At 54.3% G+C, this 11,853-nt stretch overlaps 1 protein-coding gene across 1 annotated transcript; it reads right to left on the bottom strand.

The window, feature by feature from the left end:
• Window positions 1-7,779: 7,779 nt before the first annotated feature.
• On the bottom strand, window positions 7,780-10,086 carry LOC308154532 (dehydrogenase/reductase SDR family member 13-like; the record flags this gene model as incomplete). The annotated part of the gene is made up of 4 exons (XM_080527679.1): window positions 7,780-8,040; window positions 8,352-8,647; window positions 9,278-9,401; window positions 10,066-10,086. 4 exons carry the CDS (start codon window positions 10,084-10,086, stop codon window positions 7,780-7,782), a joined length of 702 nt encoding a protein of 233 aa, XP_080383805.1.
• Window positions 10,087-11,853: the final 1,767 nt, after the last annotated feature.

Consider the following 11,853-nt stretch of genomic DNA (forward strand, 5'->3'; position numbering starts at 1 on the left):
ACCTGTGGGGAGATGAGAGAGAGGTAAAGCTGCGTCAATATTATTGTTGCGCAATGGAATTATTGTCTGAAAGCACTGCTGGCCTCAGTGTTGGGGCTGTGTGTTAGGGCTGTTTTAGGCCTGTATTAGAGCTGTGTGTTCGGGCTGTTAGAGCTGTGTGTTAAGGCTGTGAGGGATGTGTGTGAGGGATGTGTGTTAAGGCTGTGAGGGCTGTGTGTGAGGGATGTGTGTTAGGGCTGTGAGGGATGTGTGTTAAGGCTGTGAGGGATGTGTGTTATGGCTGTGAGGGATGTGTGTGAGGGATGTGTGTTAAGGCTGTTAGGGCTGTGTGTTAGGGCTGTGAGGGATGTGTGTTAAGGCTGTGAGGGATGTGTGTTATGGCTGTGAGGGATGTGTGTTAGAGATGTGTGTTAAGGCTGTTAGGGATGTGTGTTAAGGCTGTTAGGGATGTGTGTTAAGGCTGTGAGGGATGTGTGTTAGGGTTGTCTGCTTTGTGTATTTCAAAGGCTAATCCTTACCCTCCCATGTTTGTGTTTGAACAGGAGGACATCATCAATGAGACACTCAAGTAGGTTCAGATCAATTATGATTTGTCATATTTCATAGCTAAATGAAAAAGGTTTGATAATAACAGTAACAGTTAGCCTGAATGAGAGCCCTGTCTGTGTCCTCCTGCAGAGAGAAGCTGAAGGAGCTCAAGGATGACTGGGGCAAGACGCTGGACCGGATGGATACTCTGTACCCTGACTCCTCCTCTACTGGCTCCAGTTGCCCCTCCCTCTCTGAGCAGTCGTCCAGGTCCTGCTTTCAGACGCCCTCTACAAGCCCTGACCGAAGCCCTACCCCCAGACAGCTAGACCAGAAACGTGAGCGCTTCCGACGCTTCGTGGTGCCAGGTGCCAGTCACCAGTCGCCAGTCATGTTAGCCCCAACAAACAAGCACTTGCGCTACCGCATGCATCTCCTGGAGTCGACATCGGAACTTGGTGGAGATGTGGTCATCGATGTCCAGCTCGGGGTGTTTGTCCTCTCCACGCTCCTGCTGCTCCTTACCTGGCTGATCCACCTGTGGAAAGATGCCACCGCGCGGCCGGCAAGAGAGGTAAAGCTGCGTTAATATTATTGTTGCGCAATGGAATTAGCGTGGGAAAGCACTGCTGGCCTCAGTGTTGGGGCTGGGCTCAGTGTTAGGACTGTATGTTACGGTTGGATGTTAGGGCTGTGTTAGGGCTATGTTATAGGGCTGTGTGTTAGGAATGTTTTAGGCCTGTAATAGAGCTGTGTGTTAGGGCTGTGAGGGATGTGTGTTAGAGCTGTGTGTTAAGGCTGTGAGGGATGTGTGTTAGAGCTGTTAGGGATGTGTGTTAGAGCTGTGTGTTAAGGCTGTGAGGGATGTGTGTTAGAGCTGTTAGGGATGTGTGTTAGAGCTGTGTGTTAAGGCTGTGAGGGATGTGTGTGAGGGATGTGTGCTTTGTGTATTTCAAAGGCTAATCCTTACCCTCCCATGTTTGTGTTTGAACAGGAGGACATCATCAATGAGACACACAAGTAAGTTCCATCAATTGATGATATGTCATATTTCATAGCTAAATGAAAAAGGTTTGATAATAACAGTAACAGTTAGCCTGAATGAGAGCCCTGTCTGTGTCCTCCTGCAGAGAGAAGCTGAAGGAGCTCAAGGATGACTGGGACAAGACGCTGGACCGCCTGGAGTTATGGATGGATACTCTGGACCCTGACTCCTCCTCTACTGGCTCCAGTTGCCCCTCCCTCTCTGAGCAGTCGTCCAGGTCCTGCTCCCGGACGCCCTCTACAAGCCCTGACCGAAGCCCTACCCCCAGACCAGATGGGGAGGACGTGCAGTGGTGGCATTGCCCCCCAGAGGCCCAGCAATCCCCCAGGCGCCCCCTGGAGTCCAGCCAGAGTTCTGCGTTGCGTCGCTGGAGGCTGGCAGTACGGATGATCTGCATCATCAGGATGCTCCTCCCCGCCAGACTCCGATGCCCCACCCTGCCCCAGCCATGTGATACTGGTGACACCTCCCCCTCCCAGGGCCCCAGGCGGACAGACAGAGTGATGTTCATGAACCAGGAAGATCGGTGGCGCATGGAGCGGAACCTGGTCTTTAAACAACTACAGGACTTCCAGATAAAGCCCACCTCATCTCAGGTCCAGCCCATCCACGCAGCCATGGGAGAACCCAGCCCATCTCATGTCCAGATGGGAGAAGCTACCCCATCTTACCCCAGAGAGAAGCTGAAGGAGCCCAAGGATGACACTCCGCTCTACACCCACCGCCTGCAGCTAGTGGACAAGACGCTGGACCGGATGGATACTCTGTACCCTGACTCCTCCTCTACTCGCTCCAGTTGCCCCTCCATCTCTGAGCAGTCGTCCAGGTCCTGCTCCCGGACGCCCTCTACAAGCCCTGACCGAAGCCCTACCCGGTCCAGACCAGATGGGGAGGACGTGCAGTGGAGGCAGTGGAGGCATACTCTGGACCCTGACTCCTCCTCTACTGGCTCCAGTTGCCCCTCCCTCTCTGATCAGTCGTCCAGGTCCTGCTCTCAGACGCCCTCTACAAGCCCTGCTCTCAGACGCCCTCTACAAGCCCTGACCGAAGCCCTAGATGGGGAGGACGTGCAGTGGAGGAGGCATTGCCCCCCAGAGGCCCAGCAACCCCCCAGGCGCCCCCTGGAGTTCAGCCAGAGTTCTGCGTTGCGTCGCTGGAGGCTGGCAGTACGGATGATCTGCATCATCAGGATGCTCCTCCCCGCCAGACTCCGATGGCCCCGCCACGCCGTCACGCACCCTCTGGCCAAGACGTCTGCCGTCAGGATAGGACCCCTGGTCTTCTGCCCACGTGCCAAATCCCTGTGCCAGACTGTCACCACGGCAACGGAGAGAAAGCCCATCATGGTGTTCCTGCCGGCTGCTTCCATCCCCTTCATCTCCCAGGAGACCAGAGAGAAGCTGGAGTCAAATGTCCGAAGGAAAAACAGCCATCGGCTCTGGGGCTTCCCCCGACTCGTCACCAGGTACGTGGGAGACCTGGCACAGGACCTCCAGACAAAGCCCACCTCATCTCGGGTCCAGCCCACCCACGCAGCCCTGCGAGAACCCAACCCATCTCAGGCCCAGATGGGAAAACCCAGCCCATCTAAGGTCCAGATCGGAGAACCCATCAGATCTCAGGTGCAGTCCACCCATGCAGCCAAGGGAGAACCCAGCCCATCTAAGGTCCAGATGGGAGAACACAGCCCATCTAAGGTCCAGATGGGAGAACACAGCCCATCTAAGGTCCAGATGGGAGAACACAGCCCATCTAAGGTCCAGATGGGCGAACACAGCCTATCTACGGTCCAGATGGGAGAACACAGCCCATCTAAGGTCCAGATGGGAGAACACAGCCCATCTAAGGTCCAGATGGGAGAACACAGCCCATCTAAGGTCCAGATGGGAGAAGCCATCAGATCTCAGGTCCAGTCCTCCCACTCAGCCTGCCAGCCTATCTGGACCTATCAGAACCTGGTCTTTAAACAGCTACAGCACCTCCAGAGCCCAGCTACAGCACCTCCAGAGCCCATCAGATCTCAGGTGCAGTCCACCCATGCAGCCAAGGGAGAACCCAGCCCATCTAAGGCCCAGTCCTCTCACGCAGCTAGCCAGACTATTAAGGAGGATGTCTCATCCAGCCCTCCCATCAGTGAGGTTCCATCTGCCATTCAGCCTATGAGGAGGGCTGCAGCTCCAACAACAAGAAGAAGAAGAGAAGGACAGGTTGTTGTTTATGAACTAGGAAGCTATTAGTCCGGGAGCCAAAGCCTGCTTTTCTGATGAACCTTGTTCTGTTGGGTAAACGTTTTTTTCTCTGCTGTTTCTTGTTGGTTGGATAAATACCTATTTTTCTGGGATTTTGGCATTTTGGGCAAACGGCAGATAATTTTTTTATTTACCCGACAAAACAAGGTTCAACCCCACGGCTCCCGGACTATATGTGTTTTATTGACCAACAGAAATAGTTTTGCGGCCATGTTGAGTTACAAGCTTCCTATGACATTAAGTGATTTTTGAATTTTGAATATTGAATGTGACACCATAAATTGCAAAGAAGAACAATAAACAACAACAATGTCGTGTGTGTGTGTGTGTGTGTAAGTAAGTAAAATAAGTAAAACTTTATTTATATAGCACCCTTCCCAGCACGGGAAGCAAATTTGAAACATCAATGATTAAAAACACAAAGGGGACAACATAAACAAAACATAAACAAAACATAAACAGTAACAATAAGAAGGCTAAAATTGACTGCCGGCCTGTCTGAAAAGATGTGTCTTTAGTTGGCATTTAAAGATTAGTTCTGAGGGAGAGTCTCTCAGGTCAGGGGGGAGGGCGTTCCAGAGTCTCTCAGGTCAGGGGGGAGGGTGTTCCAGAGTCTCTCAGGTCAGGGGGGAGGGCGTTCCAGAGTCTCTCAGGTCAGGGGGGAGGGCGTTCCAGAGTCTCTCAGGTTAGGGGGGAGGGTGTTCCAGAGTCTCTCAGGTCAGGGGGGAGGGCGTTCCAGAGTCTCTCAGGTCAGGGGGGAGGGCGTTCCAGAGGCTCTCAGGTCAGGGGGGAGGGTGTTCCATAGTCTCTCAGGTCAGGGGGGAGGGTGTTCCAGAGTCTCTCAGGTCAGGGGGGAGGGTGTTCCAGAGGGGGGGAGGGGGGAGGGTGTTCCATAGTCTCTCAGGTCAGGGGGGAGGGTGTTCCAGAGTCTCTCAGGTCAGGGGGGAGGGTGTTCCAGAGGGGGGGAGGGTGTTCCAGAGTCTCTCAGGTTAGGGGGAGGGTGTTCCAGAGGGGGGGAGGGGGGATGGTGTTCCAGAGTCTCTCAGGTCAGGGGGAGGGTGTTCCAGAGGGGGGGAGGGTGTTCCATAGTCTCTCAGGTCAGGGGGGAGGGTGTTCCAGAGTCCAACGCCCTCAGGGGGGAGGGTGTTCCAGAGTCTCTCAGGTCAGGGGGGAGGGTGTTCCAGAGGGGGGGAGGGGGGAGGGCGTTCCAGAGTCTCTCAGGTCAGGGGGGAGGGTGTTCCAGAGGGGGGGAGGGTGTTCCATAGTCTCTCAGGTCAGGGGGGAGGGTGTTCCATAGTCTCTCAGGTCAGGGGGAGGGTGTTCCAGAGTCTCTCAGGTCAGGGGGGAGGGTGTTCCAGAGGGGGGGAGGGTGTTCCAGAGTCTCTCAGGTCAGGGGGGAGGGCGTTCCAGAGTCTCTCAGGATAAGATCTCTCAGGAGCACCGGGCACCCTCCTGTATGTTGAAGAGGAACCCCCAAGCAACAAGAAACAGCAGATTCTTTTTTTATTTACCCGACAAAACAAGGTTCAACCCCATATAGCTCCCGGACTATATGTGTTTTATTGACCAACAGAAATAGTTTTGCGGCCATGTTGAGTTACAAGCTTCCTACTATGACATTAAGTGATTTTTGAATTTTGAATATTGAATGTGACATCATAAATTGCAAAGAAGAACAATAAACAACAACAATGTCACATGTGTGTGTAAGTAAGTAAAGTAAGTAAAACTTTATTTATATAGCACCCTTCCCAGCACGGGAAGCACATTTGAAACATCAATGATTAAAAACACAAAGGGGACAACATAAACAAAACATAAACAGTAACAATAAGAAGGCTAAAATTGACTGCCGGCCTGTCTAAAAAGATGTGTCTTTAGTTGCCGCTTAAAGATTAGTTCTGAGGGAGAGGCTCTCAGGTCAGGGGGGAGGGCGTTCCAGAGTCTCTCAGGTCAGGGGGGAGGGCGTTCCAGAGTCTCTCAGGTCAGGGGGGAGGGCGTTCCAGAGTCTCTCAGGTTAGGGGGGAGGGCGTTCCAGAGTCTCTCAGGTCAGGGGGGAGGGCGTTCCAGAGTCTCTCAGGTCAGGGGGGAGGGTGTTCCAGAGTCTCTCAGGTCAGGGGGGAGGGTGTTCCAGAGTCTCTCAGGTCAGGGGGGAGGGCGTTCCAGAGGGCGTTCCAGAGTCTCTCAGGTCAGGGGGGAGGGCGTTCCATAGTCTCTCAGGTCAGGGGGGAGGGCGTTCCAGAGTCTCTCAGGTCAGGGGGGAGGGTGTTCCAGAGTCTCTCAGGTCAGGGGGGAGGGTGTTCCAGAGTCTCTCAGGTCAGGGGGGAGGGCGTTCCAGAGTCTCTCAGGTTAGGGGGGAGGAGGGCGTTCCAGAGTCTCTCAGGTCAGGGGGGAGGGCGTTCCAGAGTCTCTCAGGTCATGGGGGAGGGCGTTCCAGAGTCTCTCAGGTTAGGGGGGAGGGCGTTCCAGAGTCTCTCAGGTTAGGGGGGAGGGCGTTCCAGAGTCTCTCAGGTCAGGGGGGAGGGCGTTCCAGAGTCTCTCAGGTCAGGGGGGAGGGCGTTCCAGAGTCTCTCAGGTTAGGGGGGAGGGCGTTCCAGAGTCTCTCAGGTTAGGGGGGAGGGCGTTCCAGAGTCTCTCAGGTTAGGGGGGAGGGCGTTCCAGAGTCTCTCAGGTTAGGGGGGAGGGCGATCCAGAGTCTCTCAGGTTAGGGGGGAAAGCGTTCCAGAGTCTCTCAGGTCAGGGGGGAGGGCGTTCCAGAGTCTCTCAGGTCAGGGGGGAGGGCGTTCCAGAGTCTCTCAGGTCAGGGGGGAGGGTGTTCCAGAGTCTCTCAGGTCAGGGGGGAGGGCGTTCCAGAGTCTCTCAGGTCAGGGGGGAGGGCGTTCCAGAGTCTCTCAGGTCAGGGGGGAGGGCGTTCCAGAGTCTCTCAGGTCAGGGGGGAGGGTGTTCCAGAGTCTCTCAGGTCAGGGGGGAGGGTGTTCCAGAGGGGGGGAGGGGGGAGGGTGTTCCAGAGTCTCTCAGGTCAGGGGGAGGGTGTTCCAGAGGGGGGGAGGGGGGAGGGTGTTCCATAGTCTCTCAGGTCAGGGGGAAGGGTGTTCCAGAGTCTCTCAGGTCAGGGGGGAGGGCGTTCCAGAGTCCCTCAGGCCAGGGGGGAGGGCGTTCCAGAGTCTCTCAGGTCAGGGGGGAGGGCGTTCCAGAGTCTCTCAGGTCAGGGGGGAGGATGTTCCAGAGTCTCTCAGGTCAGGGGGGAGGGCGTTCCAGAGGGCGTTCCAGAGTCCAACGCCCTCAGGGGGGAGGGCGTTCCATAGTCTCTCAGGTCAGGGGGGAGGGCGTTCCAGAGTCTCTCAGGTCAGGGGGGAGGGCGTTCCAGAGTCTCTCAGGTCAGGGGGGAGGGCGTTCCAGAGTCTCTCAGGTCAGGGGGGAGGGCGTTCCAGAGTCTCTCAGGTCAGGGTGGAGGGTGTTCCAGAATCTCTCAGGTCAGGGGGGAGGGTGTTCCAGAGGGGGGGAGGGGGGAGGGTGTTCCATAGTCTCTCAGGTCAGGGGGGAGGGTGTTCCAGAGTCTCTCAGGTCAGGGGGGAGGGTGTTCCAGAGGGGGGGAGGGTGTTCCAGAGTCTCTCAGGTCAGGGGGGAGGGTGTTACAGAGTCTCTCAGGTCAGGGGGGAGGGCGTTCCAGAGTCCCTCAGGTCAGGGGGGAGGGCGTTCCAGCGTCTCTCAGGTCAGGGGGAGGGTTGATTGTGTGTAAAACACTACAGAACACGAGTTTCTTCCAAAAAACTGTATTTATTAGCTATATTACATCAATCATTATATTTAATTGTAGATGAGAATTGGTTGCAACTATGAACTTATTTGTAGCATGGACGGATAAAAGCAATATGTCAGAAACTGAACCTATCAATCAGTAGTCATTCAGATCAGTGAAATGATAAGTGCTATTTCAGAGTATTCAGACAGGGCCAATTACACTCTCTCCGCGTCGTCCCGCCCCCTGGCGCCCACATCCTGTAGGCCGCAGGAAGAGAAGTAGCGTCCGCTGAGGGGCTCCAGGCCCTCCTGGAGGGCACAGTGCAGGGTGGTCTGGGAGCCCGCCTCTGCGTCCAGGAAGAAGAGCTTGGAACAGAGCCACAGGGGAAGTCTTTGCCACAGGCTCAGGTTGCGACAGTGTCGATGACTCCTGCAGGGGAGGAGAGAGAAAAGATCAAAACAGATTGATGGATTTAACTGTCTACATTGACTTTGAATTGGTAGCATTAGCATCATTAGCATTACCATCACCACTTCGTGAGCTTAGAATGATAAGGTTCTTTCTCCGTTTAGGGCAGTTCAGAGATATCGAGCGTCAAAGTTTTTACATTCCATTATGTTCTGTGAGATGGAACCTTTGTATTTGATTAATTACTAACTAAAAAAATGTCAACATAAAAAAAAAAAAATAACACCACACAGGCATTAATAAACACCTAATGGATCAGATTATGTAAAAAACTCAATTTTGATTTTGACAAATGGAGATAGAACCTTATAATTCTAACGTCACGATTCGCCAGCTCGCGCGTGAAGAGGACGTTGCACAGCTTGCTGTTGCAGTAGGCCCTGAGGCTGTGCCAGGCAGACTGCCCGCTCGGGGGCACCAGGTCTTTGTGGGAGCCAATCAGGGCGAAGTCCACGGTGCCCAGGCGGTGGAGGAGGCCCGACATGTTGACCACGCGACTCGGACCGCACCGCTTCAACCGGTCCAGCAGCAGCGAGGTCAGCAGGAAGTGACCCAGGTGGTTGACGCCGAACGCCGCGCCGAAGCCGTCCCCCGTGCGGCCGAGTCCCATCACCCCTGAAACGAGAGAGAGGCCGAAGAGGGGGATGATAGAAGGTTGATAGAAGAAGGTTTTTCCTTCTATCAGTGGCCCCGGGCCTGAGGTGGATTACTCTTCCTGCTACGACTGGTGGATTGATGATTCACTTGCTTAGTATTCAAATGTATTGATTGTAAGTCGCTTTGGAATAAGGCGTCTGCTAAATGCCAAAAATGTCAATGTAAATGGGATGAGTTACAGCCAGGGACGGCTGGTGGACCTACCTAACATGCTCATATGAATAATATTCATATTAATACGATTTTCATTTTGATATCCCTCCCTCCCTTCCTTTCACTCTCACTCTCCCTCTACCTCCCTTTCTCTCTCTCTCCATCTTTCTTTCTCCCTCCCTCCCTCCCTCTCTCTCTCTCTCTCTCTACCTCCCTTTCTCTCTCTCTCCCCCCCTCCCTCCCCCCCCCTCTCCCTCTACCTCCCTTTCTCTCTCTCTCCCCCCCTCCCTCCCCCCCCCTCTCCCTCTACCTCCCTTTCTCTCTCTATCTCCCTCCCTCTCTCTCTATCTTTCTGTCTCTCTCCCTCCCTCCCTCCCTCTCTCTCTCTGTCTCTGTCTCTCTCCCTCCCTCCCTCTCTCTCCCTTCAGAACTCACCTGCATTGTTGATGAGCAGGTCCAGCCTGGGCTCTGTCTTCAGGAAGGTCTCAGCGAAGCAGCGCACGGACTCCAGACTCCCCAGATCCAGCTGCATGAACACCACCTCACTGCTGCCACTCTCCTGCAGGACAGATGAGAACAAGTGAGTTTAGAATTCTAAGGTTCTATCTCCGTTTAGGGCAGTTCAGAGATATTGAGCGTCAATGTTTTTACATTCCATTATGTTTTGTGGGATGGAACCTTTGTATTTTATGAATTACTAACTCAAAAATTTCAACATTTAAAAAATAACACCACACAGGCATTAATACACACACCTAATGGATCAGATTATGTAAAAAACTCAATTTTGACAAATAGAATTTTGACATGATAGAACCTCATAATTCTAACGTCACGAACTAGTGAAACAAACACTGGAACTACATAACGGTTCTAGAACACTTAGAATCGTCTTAGATGTGATGGTCATACTAACAAATACAGCCGGTCTACAGTGTTTTTACAGCACGAAGAGCAACAATAGATGTGTGTTTCTGTGACACCATTCCTCATTCCGTTCCATGCATCACACACACACACACACACACACACACACACACACTACACAAGGAGCATTGGGATTGCCAATCAGTGGCACTTTGTTTTCTTTCTTATGATGGCTGATGCATCGTGTTTTGGTCCGTATGTCGGCATCCGATTTAATGTTCAGAATTTTCTTTTGAAAAATGTGAATACATTTCCGCGTTGTTGAAAATCAATGACACACTTGCTAGTCAACTAACACAGCTTGTTTTGTAAACCATTTCCAGATCAAATGAAAATAGCTAAAGTCATACCTCTGTATAAAACTAGGAGCAAACACCACTTCACAAACTACACTTTCCTGTCTGGAAAGGCCTCAAGACCATCACCAACTACAAACCCAAGTCCCCGCTGATGTCCGACAACCTCCCTCTCGCTAACGAGCTGAACGAGTTCTACTGTAGGTTTGAGAAAGAGAGGTTCCCGCCCACCCCCGCCCTCCCCCTCCACCCCCCCCGGCTACAACCACCACCCCCGTCCCCCAGGGGGGCCAATGTCCCTCCTGCTACCCCCACCCTCCCCCCTTCCCCTCCCCTCCCTCCTCACCCGCCCCGCCCCCCCCCCCCACCTCCCTTTCCCCACCCCCTCTCTCTGTCACAGTGCGAGAGGTAAACAGACTGTTCAAGAGGCAGAATCCCCGGAAGGCAGCTGGTCCGGATTCCGTCTCTCCCTCTGTCCTGAAGCACTGCGCCGACCAGCTGGCCCCGGTGTTTACCCACATCTTCAACGCCTCGCTGGAGCTGTGTCACGTCCCAGCGTGCTTCAAGGCGTCAACCATCATCCCCGTCCCCAAGAAGGCCAAGGTCACAGGCCTTAACGATTACAGACCCGTCGCTCTGACCTCTGTCATCATGAAGGTCCTGGAGCGCCTTGTCCTGGCCTACCTGAAGCTCATCACGGATCCTGTGCTGGACCCCCTGCAGTTCGCGTACAGAGCCAATAGATCCACGGAGGACGCCGTGAACATGGCTCTGCACTACACACTAGAACACCTAGACACTGCAGGCAACTACGCCAGGATCCTGTTCGTGGACTTCAGCTCGGCCTTCAACACGATCCTCCCACACATCCTGGAGCACCAGCTATCCCTGCTGCAGGTGCCGGACTCCACCTGCAGGTGGATCACGGACTTCCTGACTGACAGGTCTCAGCGGGTGAAGCTGGGGAAGAGCATTTCCAGCTCCAGGTCCACCAGCACGGGCTCCCCGCAGGGCTGCGTCCTGTCTCCAGCACTGTTCTCCCTATACACCAACAGCTGTGTCTCCCGCCACCCCTCGGTCAAGCTCCTGAAGTTTGCAGACGACACCACCCTGGTGGGCCTCATCTCCAGGGGGGACGAATCTGCCTACAGGGGTGAGATCGAGGGGCTGCAGAGCTGGTGCAGTTTTAACAATCTGGAGCTAAACGCTCTAAAAACAGTGGAGATGGTCACGCTGGGAGGTACCCCGGTGGCCTCCGTGGAGTCATGCCGCTTTCTAGGCATGACCATCTCCCGGGACCTTTAGTGGGAGCGGAACACCGAGGCCCTCACGAAGAAGGCCCAGAAGAGGATGTTCTTCCTCCGGCAGCTGAGAAAATTCAGGCTGCCGAGGTCCATGATGGTCCAGTTTTACACGGCCATCATAGAGTCCATCCTCACCCACTCCATCATCACCTGGTTCCCTGCTGCAACGACCAAGGACAAGGCCAAGTTGCAGCGGGTGATATGTTCAGCAGAGAGGGTGATCGGCTGTCCCTTGCCCTCCCTCAACTCCTTGCATGACACCAGGGCTCTGAGGAGGGCAAGAAAGATCATGGCCGACCCCTTCCACCCCGGCCACGGCCTCCTCACCCTGCTTCCCTCTGGAAGAAGGTTGCGGCTGCCTAAGGCATTGAAGGCCCGCCACAGGCTCAGTTTCTTCCCCTCAGCCGCCAGGCTGCTAAATGACTCTGGCTTCCCCCTCCCCCCGCCTCCAAGTCTGCCCAGGACTGAACATGCACTAGACCTT

Source organism: Nansenia antarctica (assembly GCF_963989245.1).
Source record: "Nansenia antarctica genome assembly, chromosome: 3".
In the NCBI taxonomy this organism is placed as follows: Eukaryota; Metazoa; Chordata; class Actinopteri; order Argentiniformes; family Microstomatidae; genus Nansenia; species Nansenia antarctica.